The sequence below is a fragment of the Crocuta crocuta genome, unplaced genomic scaffold (genome assembly GCF_008692635.1).
Source record: "Crocuta crocuta isolate KB4526 unplaced genomic scaffold, BGI_CrCroc_1.0 scaffold3, whole genome shotgun sequence".
NCBI lineage: Eukaryota > Metazoa > Chordata > Mammalia > Carnivora > Hyaenidae > Crocuta > Crocuta crocuta.
The window spans coordinates 15,692,637-15,709,694 of NW_027529934.1; the positions used below are offsets into that span (position 1 = coordinate 15,692,637).

Consider the following 17,058-nt stretch of genomic DNA (forward strand, 5'->3'; position numbering starts at 1 on the left):
GAAGCCATTGGACTGCCAGTAAGGAGGGCACACATTTTGGGGGATTGAGAGAGACATTTTGAACGTTTTAAAATTGGAAAATCTGTCCTTCAATTTAATCTCATTCTTACACTATTGACTTAATTGGAATTATGTAGGGGATGAAAAATCCTTCTTCTTCTGCCCTTCCAAGTTTTTTATTGGGACCCCCTTACAGAGAAGTTAACAAGAGAAAAACAAACAGAAGTTTATTAATCTGTGTATTTCATATATATATGGGAGAAACCTGGGAAAATGTGTAACTCAAGTGTCTTAGAACTCTGGCTGATGTCAGATCTTTAACAAAGAGCAATAAATCTGTAGAGAAATGAAAGGATAAAGAAAAGCAGTTTTAGATTTCCAAGGGCAGCACGTTATGGGAAGGTAAATATGCTGGAGAGAACTAATTGCATGGGATTTGTTTGCAGATGCTTTTTGTGCCATCTCTGGGCTTACATCCTGCTTTTAGGAAGTAAAAGAGGGAGGGTAGAATGTGCTCTTCCTGCATTTGCTGCTGCTTAATTGTCTTCAGCTCAAAATAATTTTTATGTCAAAGAGGCATAGTTTGGGGTGACATATTCTAGTTTCCTTCAGATAAAAGGCAGTCTGTCTTTTTAATTGCTGTTATGTATTTAGTAGTACTTCACTTGACTGCCACTTAGAAATAACTATGCTATCTATCAGTATACGTAAAACTTACTCTGGTATAAGAGTGTTTTATAATATTCTTAACAAAGTACCATCATTTGCCCTTCAGTGTATTATCATTTACCCCAACTGTGGTAATTTGCCCGTATATTGCCTCCATCAGACATATTCATACATTTAACACTTTTTAGGTAAGCTAGGATGTTACTCTGATTTCTCTAGCTACTATTCACAGCAGTGAGTTTCATATTATGCTAACACTTCACCTGTACAGAATTTAATCTCTGGCAATCTCATCAGACTGAAGCACAGTCAATTATCAAGGCTAAAATGCAAAATAAAAAGGCTTTAGAACAAAATAAATCCACCAAATTAGTGACTGAAGCTCACGTATTAACAAGTGGCCATTTTCTTGAATTATATTTCAGACCTATTGATTTATTACATATACAGTTCCTGTAATCTTAGTTTTATCTGGTTTGTGTCTCTTCAGGGTATAAGAGGAAGAGAGATTGCAATAGATGGGGTGAAGAAGTGATAGTTACTAGCTTGACAAAGGGGAAGAAATGATGAAGCTGCAGATTGGAGCTAAAAACTAAAGCAGTTTGGATCTATTTAATATGAGGTCAAGTGGTTTGGAATATCTTAATAGGCCTTGGAATCATGGAGATGTAATAGAGTATGGTAACTAGTATTGGCAGGGCTATTGATGATCCTATGCTCAGTACATTTGTATAAAGGTAGTAAAGAATGTGTTACATTTGACAGATGATACTCAGAGGGGATCAAAAGTTGGTTCCAAAAGTCGCTTAACGAACATTTATTAGTACTTACTGTGTCTTAGAGCAGTAGACAGGTGTGTCCAGAAAATGCTATTGTATCTATTATTTTTTAGAAGTAATTTATATATATATATATATATATATAAATATATATATATATATCACNTTTATTTATACAGAAGGAACCATTGTGAATGAGAAAAATACTATTTTTTTGCCTAGTACAGGAATTGGCAAACTGTTGCACATTTGGGTCAAATTTGGCCCAGTACTTTGGTCACTTGAGTGACCCAGGAGTTAAAAATGGTTTTTATCTTTTTAATTGGTTGAAAAAAATCAAAAGAAGAATAATAAGATGTGTGGTAACATGACTTATAATAATGACACAAGAAAATTTTATGAAATTCAGATTTCATTGTGTCCATAAATTAAATTTTATTGGAACACAGTCATAATTATTCCTTTACATACTGTTCATTGGCTGATTTTATACTGCCAAAGCAGAGTTGAGTATTTTCGAGAGAACTGCATAGTTCCTCTGGCCCATTTACAGAACAGATTTGCTGACTCTTGACCTAGTGGATTTGTTTAGGCTCTAAGGAAATACTGCTACACCTGATGACAGTTCTGGTATATTTTTGGATATCAGTGTATCTTATGAAGGAAAATGGCTTCTGTCAGATTTTCTGATCTTTTGACGATTGGCTGACTGTTTTATATGCTGCATCATTGCTTAATACAAACAACCTATCACTGTCCTGTCTGTGGTTGAATGATAGCTACAGATTTGTAGTCCTTACCTAATAACAAATTCTGGTTCATTCAGCAGAAAGTTTTTTATTTGTGTTTTTAAAAAATTATTTATCAAGTAGAGCTGAAAAATGCCTTGAGATATGACAAAAGCTTATACTATGAGTAGGAGATTTAGCTCTATCATACTAATCTTGAAACAGAGATGCTTTTCTACTACTAGTGATTTTTTAAATTGTGTTTCCATTTTCCTTTTTCTTACACACAGGTGGTTTTGTTGGTAGTATAAAAGTTATAAAACTATGTTTTGATCTGTGCTTGAGAGATGTTAATATATGGTCATATTATTTACAAATTTAAATTTAGAATTGCAAATTATATAGTTTTTAGGTTACCTGTAGTGAAGTACAGTATACATACAATAGTAGTGTAGAGTTTTAATTTTTACAATTGTATAAGCCACAATCAAAATATAGAACATTTCCAAAATTTTTTTATTTCCTGCTACTTTGCAGTTAATTCCACCACTTCCTCCTCCAAACTCCTGTCCAGGCCACTATTTATCTGCTGTTATCATGAGAAGAATTTAGTCATTTTGGAGGTCTTTATAAATGCAGTCTTGTAGGATGTGCTCTTTTTGTCTCTGACTTCTTCAGCTCAGAGTGTTTTTGAAATTCATCCATGTTGTTGCCTCTATCAGTAGAACAGTTACGTAATTATTTACTAATATTCCATTTTATGAATATTCCACAATTTGCTTATCCTTTCATGTGCTGATGGACATTTGAGTTGTTTTCAGTTTTTATTATTATGAATAAAACTACTGTGAATATTCACACACAAGCTGTTTTGGATATTCATATTCATATTTATTCCTTTTGGGTAAACACCTGGCATTGAAATTGCTGGGTTGTATGATCAGTTTGTGTTTAACATTTTGAGAAACCGCTAAACTGCTTTTAAAGCGATTGAGTTATTTTAACATTCCAGCAGTGTAAGAGTTCTAGTTGTCCCAGATCCTCAAAAGTTCTTGACATTGTCAGCCTTTTGATTAGTAGGTTTGTACTAATATTTTCTTTTTGTTTTACTCGGCATTTCTGTTACAACTAATGGTGTTTAATGTGCTTATTGGCCATCTGTGTATCTTTTATGAAGCATCTATTCAAATCTTTTGCCGATCATTAAAAAATCAGATCTTACTATCATTGAATGATGAGAGTTTTTATGTGTTCTAGATGCAAGTTCTTTGTCCGATTTATGTAGTGATAGTATTTTCTCCCAGTCTGTGGCATGCCATTTTATTAATAGTGTTTCAAATGACATAAGTATTTGGGGTGCCTGGTAATTCAGTCCATTAAGCGTCCAACTCTTGATTCTGGGTCAGGTCATGGTCTCACAGTTCGTGGGTTCAAGTCCCACATTGGGCTCCACAGTGACAGTGCCAAGCCTGCTTGGGATTCTCTCTCCCCCTTTCCTCCTCTCCCCCTCTCCCTCTCTCTTCCTCTCTCCCTCTCTCCCCATCCTCCACGCCCCTCCCCGACTCGACTCGTGCTTTCTCTCTCTCTGAAAATAAATAAGCTTAAAAAAAAAAAAAAGACAAATGACATAAATATTTAATTTTGATGAATTCCATTTCATTAATTTTTTAAATGATTTAAACTCTTGCTGTGTTATAGAAATGTTTGCCTGCCCCAAATGGTGAAAAATATTCTCCTCTGTTTTCTTTTATATTTAATAGTTTTAGCTTATATAGTTAGGCCTATAATCCATTTCAAATTATTCCAGTTATGGAATGAATATGTCAAGAGGATAAATGGTACAGCATAGGGAATACAGTCAATAGTATTATAATAGTGCTATATGATGATTGATGGTACATACTTGTGATGAGCATATATATACTTGTGATAAGCACAGCATAACACACAGACTTATTGAATCATGTTGTATACCTGAGACTAATGTAACTGTGAGTCAATTGTACTTCGATTAAAAAAATAAATTCATACATATATGTTCAATTAATTTTCAAAAAAGCTGTCAATGGGAAAGTTCACCTTTTATTTTATTTTATTTTATTTTTTTAAATTTTTTTTTAATGTTTTTTATTTATTTCTAAGAGAGAGAGAGAGAGAGACAGCGTAAGCAGGGGAGGGTCAGAGAGAGAGGGAGTCACAGACTGAAACAGGCTCCAGGCTCTGAGCTGGCAGTCAGCACAGAGCCTGACGCGGGGCTCGAACCCACGAACCGCGAGATCATGACGTAAGCGAAAGTCGGACGCTTAACCGACTAAGCCACCTAGGCGCCCCGGGAAAGTTCACCTTTTAAACAAATGCTGCTTGGTATAAGTATATAACCCCAACATTTACTTTAAAATCTAAACAAAAATTAACTTTGTCAAATTTCTCTGATAAAAACCACCTATCATAGGATACAGTAATATGCATAGAATAGATGTTTTAGGACAGATGAAGAGTCTACAATTAACTGAAGTATGTATAAATTAAAACTTGCTAGAGACTTAAATGAGAAGAATATGGCAGTCAGAATGTCGATCTTAAAGGTCCTCAAGATCCATTTTTGATTTTAACAAAAGTGTTCCAGAATATCGTTTGTCAGATAATGTATTTGTTCCATCTATTTTGTGATAACCAGAGGGAATGGAAAAGTAAAAGTTATTTCAAGACAGGGATCAGTAAATTAAGACCTGTGAATCAATTCTGACCCATTACTTAGTTTTGTATAGCCCGCAAGCTAAGAATAGTTTTATATTTAGTTTTATATTTTTAAAGTACTAAATGAAAAATAAAGAATAAATTTTGTGATGGGTAACTATGTGAAATTCAGATTTCAGTGTCCATAAATAAAGTTTATTGGTACATTGACACTCTCCTGAACTAAAATTAATAGGTGTTTTGATTTTCCCAATACACACGTTAAAAAAATTATTTCCCTAACTCTAACATAAAGGAAAATAAAAGGAGAATAATTTAAAATAATATATATCTTAATATGTAAATTCTTTGCATTAGGCAATATAATGAATAGTCAGATACTTGAACCTACTTATAATGAGTAAATTTGGAACATTTGGTGAATATTAGAAATGCAAGACTAGTTTGTCTTTATGTATAATGGAACTCATTTCTATGTTCAGATAATTATAGGGTTTTCACTTGCAAAAGGACGAGAGGTATAAATATCTTTGAAAAAATATTCTAAGAGAATCAGTGTAATCAATCAATAGGACTGGAAGAAGGAGGGCAAAAATAACTTTGTCCTTTACTCAGAGTAGAGACTTAATAGATTGATTGACTCCTTTCTTTCTATAGCAGTTCAGAAAAGTCATAAAAATAGCCACTAGACAGAAATACTACAGTTCTCATTTATGAGAATAACAGAAAGCAGAAAAATCAGATGGTCAAAGATTGTTTTTAATTGAAAATACATCTAAAACAATATATACCACAAAATAACAGATACAATAGCCAACATATGTGATTGATTAAATATGATAAGCCTCCCATCAGAAGGGAAATATCTTCACATTAGATCACAATATAAAGAATAAATCTGTGCTCTATATAAGAGTTCCTGTGTTTTGGAGCTGTGAATATTGAAAATAAAGTTTAATTCAGGCTAGAGATCATTAAACCTCAATCTCTTTGTCTCTCTCAGTCTCTGTGAGACACACACACACACACACACACACACACACACACACACACACACACACACACACACACACACACACACACCCTTCCTGATGATCAGAATTTAGTCCATGATGAAGTTTAAGTAGTTGTAAATATCTTTATAGATTGGAAAATCCCTCTGTTAACTACAAGAGAAAATAAATACATTAGTTGTGTGAGACTTTAAATTAGATTAGATCTTAGTCCATGACAGATTAAGTGGAGCAAAAAAATACAGCAACTATAGCAGCCTTAAATAACATTACTAGCAAGTTAGAACACATATGCCAACATGTATAAAGAATGTAACTTCTTTTAAACTGTCATTTGAATATCAGAAAATGTACAGAATCTAAATCATATATAATATCTCAAATTATAGAAAATTAAAAAAACATTCTCTGATCACTATACAGTAAGACCAGGCACATATAACAAAATTAGAAAACAGGAAAAACCTACCACATGGAAATTTAAAAGCTAATTTGGCAGGTGCCTGGGTGGCCCAGTTGGTTAAGCATCTGGCTCAGGTCATGATCTCACAGTTGATGAGTTCAAGCCCCTCATGGACTCTCTGCTGTCAGGGCAGAGCTCACTCTGGATCCCCTGTTCCCCACCTTTCTGTGTACCTCCCGTACACTTGTGTTATCATTCTCTCTCTCTCTCTCTCTCTCAATAAATAAACATTTAAAATGAAACCTAATTTTGCAACTCTAGGGTCAAAGTGGAAATGAAACCACTTTGATGAAACTTCTATATATTAGAACTTATGGGACACAGCTAAAAGTGCTCAAAATAAAATTCCTTGTTTTAAGTACTTAACTGGTAAGGAAGCTGTGAAAATAACTTAAGCCCCTAAGTTAGAAAAAGAATAAAATAAACTTAAAGAAAATAGAAGGAAAGAAGAATGATTATTAAAGACAGAATTATTCCATTGATGAGCTTCTCAGAACAAACAAAAGATGCAGATAGTTAGCCCAGTCAGGTACAACTAGGAGAAACCATAAATACGTAGAATAAAAAATGAAACTGAGAAAATAATTACAGGTACACTGGTAGGGGTGAAAAAAGAGTAAACTACCTTGTTCATGTTTATTGTAAATAAACTTGGAGTCTTGGGTGATAAGAATTATTTTCTAGGAAATATAAATATTTTGAACTGATTCTAGAAGACACCAAAAAATCTACTCAGCATAATTACAGTGGGGAAAAATAGGGAGAGTTCTCAAACAGAAAATAATGAACCTAACTGGAAAATTTGAAGATCTGAAAGAATTTTAAAATACTGCTGAGGAAACAAAATTTGAGTAAAGGAAAGACATAGATGCCTAGATGGAAAGACTGTGTATCACAAGAATATCACTGTTCCCTGAACTAATGTATAAATTCGACCTGATTGCAAAGAAAATACCATCAGGGTACATTAGAAATAAGTTGGTGCTAAACTTTAAGAATAATATAGTTGCAAAATACCTAGGCACATTCTGAAGGAAGAGATTAGTGAAAAAGCACTCATTTCTACAAGATGTCACAACTTGTTATGATGAATCAGTAATTAAAAAATTTCTTATATAGTTTTATTTATTTTTGAGACTGAGAGCATGAGTGGGGAAAGGGCATAGAGAGAGAGAGGATCTGAAGCAGGCTCCAGGCTCTGAGCTGTCAGCATAGAGCCTGATGTGGGGCTTGAACCCATGAGCCATGAGACCATGACCTGAGCTGAAGACAGAGGCTCAACCAACTGAATCACCCTTTATTTTTTTTAAATAAAAACAATTTTTATTTTGGGCTCTCACATTGGGCTCTGTGCTGACAGCTCAGAACCTGATGTGGGGCTTGAACCTACGAGATCATGACCTGAGCCGAAGTCGGATGGTTAACCGACTGAGCCACCCAGGTGCCCCATGATGAATCAGTAATTAAAACCTGTACAAATAAAGAATAGATGATGTCTATAATTATTTCAGATTCTTGTAAGAAGTTCATATATATCATATAAGCTGCATTTCTAGTAAATGGGGAAAAGAGATTATTCAGTAAATGGGGCAACTAGGTAATGGTCTGGAAAATGTAAGTTTATATCTTTTCTGTCATATTTTAAAATAAGTTCCAGTTGGAATGAATATCTGAATGGAACGAAGGTGGAACTTGGTAAGCATTAGAAAAAATAAGTATTAGGATATAAGTTTTAAAAATACCTTATAGAAAAAAAGTCAAGCAGAAGGAGAGAGTGGAGAGCTACAATTTGAAACAGATTAGACAAATGACCTTTGTGATAAGCTAACATTTGAGTCAACACCTGAGGGTAGCGAGGGTGTATGCCATACATATGTTTGGGAGGAGAGCATTTCCAGGTTCAGGTACCATCGGATGCATTGCGCCCTGTGGTGGGAATAGGTTTGGAATTTCTTAGGTTTACCATGAGGCCAGTATAAGTGGAGGAAAGAGGAGGGGGAGGAGACAAATCTTTCATGCTTTGTAATCAATTTGCCTTTCTTTATGAGGTTGGGTAGGAAACCATTAAAAGATTTTGAACCAAAGTTGTGATGATTTGACTGTTTGAAGATGGACTATAAGGGCCAAGTATGGAAACAGGGATATCCATAGGGAGTCTATTATAATAAGACAGACATGAGATAATGGTAGCTTGGATGAGAGTGGTGGCAGTGTGCTATTGACAAGTGGTTAGCCTCTGTTCTCTATTTTGAAGGTTGAACTGAAAGAGTTGCTGTTAATTAATGAAAGGGATGGGTTTAGCTATTAAGATGCGGAAGCTACTTGGTGGGGAATTCAGAAACTCAGTTTAGGACAGATTAAGATACCTGTTAGATTAAAATTGAAGGTGGCGAAGTAGGCATGAACCAATAGTGCAGAGAGAGGTCTGGCATGTAAGATAAACATTTGAATCATCATCAGTGTATAGATTGAAAGTCGTGAGCCTAGATGAAGACCATGTAGATAGAAAGAAGTGATAGAAGGAAACTTGTACTCCAGGCTACTTGAACGTGAAAGTGGAGACGGCCGAAGGAAGAAACAGTGAGTGCAGTCTGTGATGGTGTGGCCAGTGAGGTATGAGAAGAATCAACTCTGTTGAGGAGGGAGTTTTCTTTTAAGTCAGCTGTTGCTGATATTCAAGATAAGAATTCAGAGGGGACTGTTAGCTTTATCAAACTGATGGTCATTGTTGACCTTGACACAGCATTTCTAGTGCTGAAGATGAAAGCTTGGTTCCAGTAGGTTAAAGAGAATGGGAAGAGAAGAATTGGCGCCAGTGAGTATGGATAACTTTGCACAGTTTTGCTATCAGAAAGTAAAGAAATAGGGTGGTAGCTAAAATGGAATAATGATTATAAGAGATGTTTTGTTTCTGTTTTACTTGAAGAAAACATTGAAAGGCTTAAGGGAAAGAGATAGGAGAGTGGAAAATTAATGATTGAAGAGAGAAGAGGAGAATTGAGAAAGCAATTCCAGATTAGGGGTGAGATGAGGTCTAGTACACAAGTAGATGCATTGGTCAGGTGTAGGAGTTTTGATCCTTCCTCAGAGTGAAAGGAGAGGTGGCAGAGTGTATCAGAATGTATATGCTGGTAAATGGGGGATGTGGTGGTGGAAGCCTTTGGAAATTATCTTCTTAATCTTTTATATTTTCGCTAAACTGCAGAATGAAACGATCTGAGAGTGACTTTATGAGGAAGGAGATGGAAGAAATTTGTGAAGAATGAAGAAATTATGTACCTTTTTTTTACCCAAATGGAAGAATATGTGTACAAGGGAAATTTACCACAAAACTAGGCAGTGTTAAGGCCTCACTTGAAGATAGTGATGATGAATTTAAAATGAGACTGGAGAATATGATTGTATATACTTTTCTCTCACCATATTCTTCTGTGCCAGTTCACGTGTAGAGTGGGTAGAGAGTTAGATTTAACTAGTTAGAGTTTTGCCAAGGAAGTTAGATACAAGAAATAAAAATTAAAAGCAGTGAACGAATGCTGTTGTATATGAGGGAGTTCTTCTAATTATTGACCATGGAATTTATGATGGGTAAAGAAGAAACTGAATATATAAGGGGATGGAGTGATGGTGATACTAAAGTCAGTGAAGTTTTAGGTCCCCTTGGGCTTGAAGGTTTGAAGGATTTTTGGACACAAAGGGTCATCTAGCAAGAATGAAGGTGGTTATTAGAAAGCCATATGTCATAGAGTAAAACTGAGATTATGGAGGGAATGAAATTCTTAGTAATGAAAAAGTCTAGAGTATGATTCTGGTTGTGTGGAATGTTAGCAGAATGAACGATCTTTGGAGAAGGAAAGTCAAGAAAATGATAGATGAGGTTGTTCAAGTTAATCATCTGCATGATAATTGAGAAGTAGGACAGAAGCTGGGGTGCCTTGGTGGCTCAGTTGGTTAAGTGTCTGCCTCTTGATTTTGGCTCAGGTCATGATCTCACAGTTCGTGGGATTGAGTCCCGCATTGGGCTCTGCACTGACAGCGCAGAGCCTGCTTGGGATCCCCTCTTTCAGCCCCTCCCCTGCTCTCATGCTTGTAGGAGTGGGCTCTCTTTCTCTCTCTCAAAATATATTAATAAACATCAGGGGCACCTGGGTGGCTCAGTTGATTGGTTACGCATCTGACTTAGGCTCAGGCCATGATCTCACAGTTTGTGAGTTCGAGCCCCGCATCAGGCTCTGTGCTGACAGCTCAGAGCCTGGAGCCTGCTTCAGATTCTGTCCCTCCCCGCACCCCGCCTCTCCCCTGCTCATGCTCTGTTTCTGTTTCTCAATAATAAATAAATGTTAAAAAAAATTGTTTTTAATATATAAATAAATAATTAGAAAAAAAAAACAGGGCAAGAGAGGATTTGGAGAGAGTGATAACAAGCAAGAAGTTAACATTTCCAGGAACTCTTGCATTGGTATGACGACGGGGGTGGAGTTATAGAAGTTACAGGAGATTTGGAGCTGGGAGAGAGTGAAAGTGGCTGGAAGAAGCTATGTGTAGAATGGAGAACACAAGACTTCATTTCCAGAAGTACTTGAACCTTGGAATGTGAGAGGACTTCAAGGAAAGCAGCGTTTTTCAAAGAGCCAGATTCAGTTAGATTAAGAAGGTAAAAGGAACATTTAGAAAAGAAGCTGAGATTATTAAGTGGTATTATCTGCATTGAGAGAGGTTTAGCTTTACTTAAATGTATTAAAATGCATGTAGGGGCACCTGGGTGGCTCAGTCGGTTGAGCATCCGACTTCGGCTTATGATTTCCTAGTTTTTGAGTTTGAGCCCCATGTTGGGCTGTGTGCTTGAATTTTGTGCCTCCTTCTCTCTCTCTGCCCCTACCACTACTCTTGCTCTCTCTCTCTCTCTCTTAAAAATAAATAAACATTAAAAAACGTAAAATGCATGTGACTTTTGACCTAGCACTTCATATTCTAGGTAAATTTAATGATATTCTTGTATGTGTGAAAGAAGAACACACACAGGAGGGTATTTTTTGCAGCATTACTTAACACTGAAAGATTAGAAAGAAGTTGGTAAACTGATTAATTTATGATGCATACATATGTTTGAGTTATGTACAACCACTGGGGGAAAATGAGGATGCCTTAATATGAACTGATATGAAAAGATTATCAAGATACCGTGAAGGGGTCAAGGGTGTCAGTCATTATGTGTGATTTCATCCCATGTGTTTAATTAATAAAAATAGGGATACACAATTGCTTGTTCATGCACAGGGTAATACTAATAGGGCACATAGACTGAAATTATTGGCTGCCTCCAGGGAGGGTGGTTGGGTGCTTATTTGGCAAGATTCAGAGGTAAACTCTGGTTTTCTTTGTGCGTGTTTTGAACCATTGCCTGTATATGTGTTTTTTTGTTGTTTTTTTTTTTAAGTTTTAAGAAGGGATTCAGGCCTGTTTGTAGTGATCTTCAGTAATAATTGGGAGTATGGATTTTACATGGTAGTAAATAAGGAGAATTATGTGATCAGAGCTGTGTTTTTGAAAATTTACCTTTTTGGGGCACCTGGGTGGCTCAGTTGGTTAAGCGTCTGACTTCCGCTCTGGTCATGATCTCACGGTTTGTGGGTTCTAGCCCCGCATCGGGCTCTGTGCTGACAGCCAGTTCACAGCCTGGAGCCTATTTCGGATTCTGTGTCTCCCTCTCTGACCCTCCCCTGCTCACGCTGTCTCTCTCTCTCTGTCTCTGTCTCTCTCTCTCTCTCTCTCAGAAATAAATAAAACGTTAAAAAAAATTTACCTCTTTATCAGTTCTTCGGTTGCATTAGAAAACAGGAAAGGCAGGAGTAGCAGACTCTGTATAGAAGCTATTGCACTAGCCCAGGTTAATGTTAATGCGTGCCTAATTCATATTTCTGTGAATTTTTCAAATGTTGTGTTCTGGTTTTTAAATATTCTGTTCCATCAGCTAGGTCAGCATTTGGCAGATAACAGGCATGCTGGGGGTAGGGGCCGCTTGGGTGGCTCAGTCAGTTAAGCACCCAACTTTTGCTTTTTAGCTCGTTATGATCTCACAGTTTGTGAGTTCGAGCCCTAGGTCAGGCTCTGCACCAACAGCACAGAGCCTACTTGGGATTCTCTGTTTCCCTTTTCCTCTCTGCCCTTCCCTTGCTTGCCACATCCTTGCTTGCGCGTGTGCGCTCTCTCTCTCTCTCTCTCTCTCTCTCTCTCTCTCTCTCTCTCTCATAAGTAAGTAAATAAACTTAAAAAAATACAACAGGCATGCTGGATATATGATGGGGAGACTATTCATGCATCATCCACTTTCTTCCAGTAGGCCTTAGTGGTTAGTGACTCCTGGATTTCTGTAGCACCTTTCATCCTTATCATTTGGCATTTGCTGATATTGTATTATAATCTTTCCCAGTAATTATAAGTCCTGTGAGACTACCTTACTCTTTTTATGGATGAATATATCATTTGTTACTATCATGTATATAATATAGTATGTGTAATTATGTTATTATTGTTTATTTTGCCTTTGTATATGTTCTTTGAAGGCCAGTGTTTGTGTTCTCATTAAAATGGAAGTTTTGCGTAGTGACTGAGAGCATAGACTCTGGAACCAGATTGCTTGAATTTGAATTATCTAGTGAAGTTTGGGCAAATTATTTAACATCAATATAACTTAGCTTCCTTATGTATACATTGGAAATTTGAAGAGTAAATATGTTTTATGTGAAGTGCTTAATGCAGTGCTTTATACATAGTGAGTATTATGTATGGTATGGAAGGTTTAGCTATTATTATTGATTGATTTGATTTAGGAGAAAGTCAGTTGATTAACATCAGTTCTTATTTACTTTACCTGTGTTGTATTCTTTAAAGATCTGCCTATTTCTTTTCATTAAAATGGCCAGTTTTTTTGTTTCCCTCAAATAATAGCAGCCTCCATCTCTTGAGGCACACTTTCATGGTGATGAATTAGACCTCTAACAACTGTGTTCACTTTACATTTTCTTTTGATAAATCAGATTCTAGTGTTAGGGATATTAATCCACTTTGTTACTATTTGGTTTATAATTGTAACAACACTATGACACAGTGGGAGCATTGAAACAATTCCCTTCATGGGGATATTGCCATCTTTGCATTGTTTTGTGCCCCCCTTCTACTAGAGGTATGTGTTAATCAGCTGTCCTGAGCCTTCTGTTGCCTAGAGGCTCAATCACTTGACTGATGGCCCTTTTGACAAACTATAGCTGGTTTCCTACAGCTGAATTAACATTTTACATTTGTTTACATAAATCACTTTTTAAAACTGTTGAAACAATTGTTTCAAGTATGAAGGAAAAAGACAGTTTATTTCCATATTGAAAATAAGTCCCCATTAATATTTTTCAAAGCAAATGTTCGTGTATTTTGAAATTTTCAAAAGTTCTGTGAAACTGAATTTATCATTGCGCTTGCTTTAAGATTTACTGGGGATGGGGTGCCAGGGTGGCTAGGTCGCTTAAGTGTCCAACTGTTGATTTCCGCTCAGGTCACGGTCTCACAGTTTGTTAAGTTTTGTATAACAAGCAAAACTTAATACAAAAATTTTTGAATTCAATTGCACAAGCAGGTATATTTCAATGACTTACTTTTCATTTTGTTTTTGTTTCAGTTTAGTCACTGTTTATTATTTTTGTTTGCGTTATCAGACTTATTAATAAAGCAGCTGAAATACTGTATTGTGAAATAAGTCATCCATTTGGAGTAGCTCTGAAAAGCTGTCTGTACCTGGAAACTACATTGTTCATTGATATGTTTTTAGAATCTAATTATGTTTGTTTGGGATCAGATATGATTAAATCTATTAAAGATTGGGAATAAGTGAGTCAGTGTTTGGAAGTACCTAAATCCTGAGTCTTAGTAATGTGGAAATACTTTTTTTTGTGTGTGTGTGTTTTTAAAGGTAGCGTTTGTCTTCCTTTCCCTATTATCAATATTTACTAGAGGCGCCTGGGTGGCTCAGTCTGTCTCTGACTTTCGGTTTCTGGTCAGGTCATGATCTCCCAGGTAGTGGAATTGAGCCTGTGTCGGACTTTGCGCTGGCAGCACAAAGCCTGCTTGGGATTCTCTCTGTCCCTCCCTTTGCCCCTTCCCCACTTGCTCACTCCCTCTCTCTCTCAAAACAAAACAAAACAAAACAGTGTAAAAAAATTTACTAAAGATAATATTTTTTTAACTTTTTGATCAGCATTTCTATTAGAATTTTGTTTTTAAATTATAAAAAAATCTCAGTATCCCAGAATATTAAAAAAATTTTGTATAGATCCTTGATATCCCAATATTTAAAAACAAAACATAGCAGAATATAAGAAAAAAACAATAAAGTCAGAAAATAAAGTTAATTTTTTTAGTATGAGAGGTAAGAATTAGCTAATGCAGCTAAATAATGGCCTTTGTTGAAAAAAGAGGTGTTTTGAATAACAGTAGCAACAGAAGAAATAATAGACTTATTAACTTATTTACATCATCAAATCAATTCTTTTGACAGTATTTTTATTTATATGACAGTTTTCTCCCTGCAGTGTCTTTGGACTGTTATTGTAATAATCTAGTGTTGAAATTTAGTTTTTCTTAAAAACTAATAGTTTGGAAATGGCCTATTACTTTTTTCTGATACAGCACTGGAATGCTGTTGATTTATTTAGCCATGTCTGTTTGTAGATGTAGTAAAAGTATTTAGGGATAATTTAACTAGTTCTTCCTTGGGGTCTCACCCATACCCAACCTATTAAGTTAAGGATGGGATTTTAGTTCTGATAACTGTTCTTTGCCAGACACAATAATATTTCTCCTTCAGTGGCATTAGGCTGTGGGTATAAATTGAGTCAGGATAGATGAATAGTTGCATCGATACAGTTATGCTGCATTAGAATCCATAGTGCAGATGACTGCTGAGCCAGCAATTTGGTTTCAGTTGTACAAATAAATACATTGCAGTGCCACACAGTCATATTTTATTGGAGGGAGTATTTGCTGATTTGTGCTATAGTCAGTGACATTGAATGAAATTATTTTAAATGCTAAAAAATAAAGGATTTAAAGCTATATTGAAAAGTGAGCATCTCAGAGTGTTTTGTGTGAAATATTCTGTGTTCCTGTTTCTTTTATTTAGCTTAGCAAGCTTTTTACTAAATTGTTAGCTAATCATTAACTGTCTTGTTGTAACAGGATATCACAGGTAACCCAGAAAGAAAAGTATGCCATGTCGGTATTTATATGCATTTTATGACTACTTGATATATGCAACGTATTAGCATATTGTCTTATCCATTTACTAGCTGATTAACTTAAGGCAAATTGCTTCCCCTCTGACTCTTCGTTTTCTCATGTGTAAAATGTGGACAAAGATAATACCTATCTCATAGGGTTATTATGGGGATTACATGAGTTAATATGTGCAGTAGTTATGCTTAGCAGTCAGTGAATATTAGCTATTATTATTGTGTACTTAATTGTAGATCAGTGAGAATTCTTGTGTATTCTTTAGCCTTATAGCTAATCTTATAGAAAAGATGCTTAACTCTTTGAGAAATAATGGATGTGATGATTCATTTCACATTAGGTTATTTAAGTTTCTTGCTGGTTGTATAACACCTTTGTTGAGGTTCCAAGTTAGGTTCTGTTAAGGTGAATAAGGTCTCCTTTTCTTTGAAGTATCTTATTTTGGAGCTTGTATAGAATGTCAGTAAGAGAGGAGTGAATTCCCTAAGGAATTCTAAGAAAAGGGAGATTTTTAGTTTTTCCTTGTTTGTGGCATAAGAAATCTATATTGGGGGCTCATAAATCAGATCATCTTTGGGAGATTAGAAATGGATTGGGGGAACATAATGATAATTTAATGATTCCATTTTTTTTATACCTTTGTCATCACCCTTTCATTGCTTCTATAATTCAGTTTGTGTACTAATTTATTTATTAAAGTAACATTAAACACTGAAATTCTGTCATCCTCACAAAGTGGCAGAAGGGAAATAGTTAGAATTAATAAAAAGATTAATTGGTAATTCTCTTTTGACATATTTTTTAATATACCAAACCATTAAATCTTTTGTCACTACTTTTATAATGTAACTTGTTAGTCTTTACAGTTGGGTAAGCTGTAATACGGTTACTAAAGCTGCACTGAAAAACATGTCACGTGTTTAGGAATAAAAGAACAGTCTATATAAGCAAAATTGTGTAGCTATGCACAGCTCCCTACCATTTGTAATTTGATATGTCTTGGATATGTCTTTATCTGCACATAGGGCCTACTCCAATTTGAGGGCACTTCAAGTAGATCTCTTATTCTTGTAGACAGAATGACTTTAGAAATAGAAAAAACTCTGAACTGTTGTCATTGTAAATGTCACAGGAATAGGCAAATAGTCTTCCTGACCAAATATATACTTGCTTCCATAGTATTGAATTTGACCGAGATTGTGACTATTTTGCAATTGCTGGTGTTACAAAGAAGATTAAAGTCTACGAATATGGCACAGTCATTCAGGATGCCGTGGATATTCATTACCCTGAAAATGAGATGACCTGCAATTCCAAAATCAGGTACTAAGATTATTGTTTTGGGACACAATATAGCATGTGTATAACAATTAGTATCTATAATTAGTATGAGTTTGTTGTTTTACCTTTCGGTGAGACTCCTTATACAG

At 35.5% G+C, this 17,058-nt stretch overlaps 1 protein-coding gene across 2 annotated transcripts in view; it reads left to right on the top strand.

Moving 5' to 3' along the window:
- The window catches only part of COP1 (COP1 E3 ubiquitin ligase), a 220,383-nt gene that overhangs the window by 102,608 nt on the left and 100,717 nt on the right, over positions 1-17,058 (top strand). For both annotated transcript variants that reach the window (XM_077763321.1, XM_077763323.1), the window contains exon 12: positions 16,808-16,951. In XM_077763321.1, the coding sequence (XP_077619447.1) occupies positions 16,808-16,951 (144 nt within the window). The remainder of the gene's footprint in view (positions 1-16,807; positions 16,952-17,058) is intronic.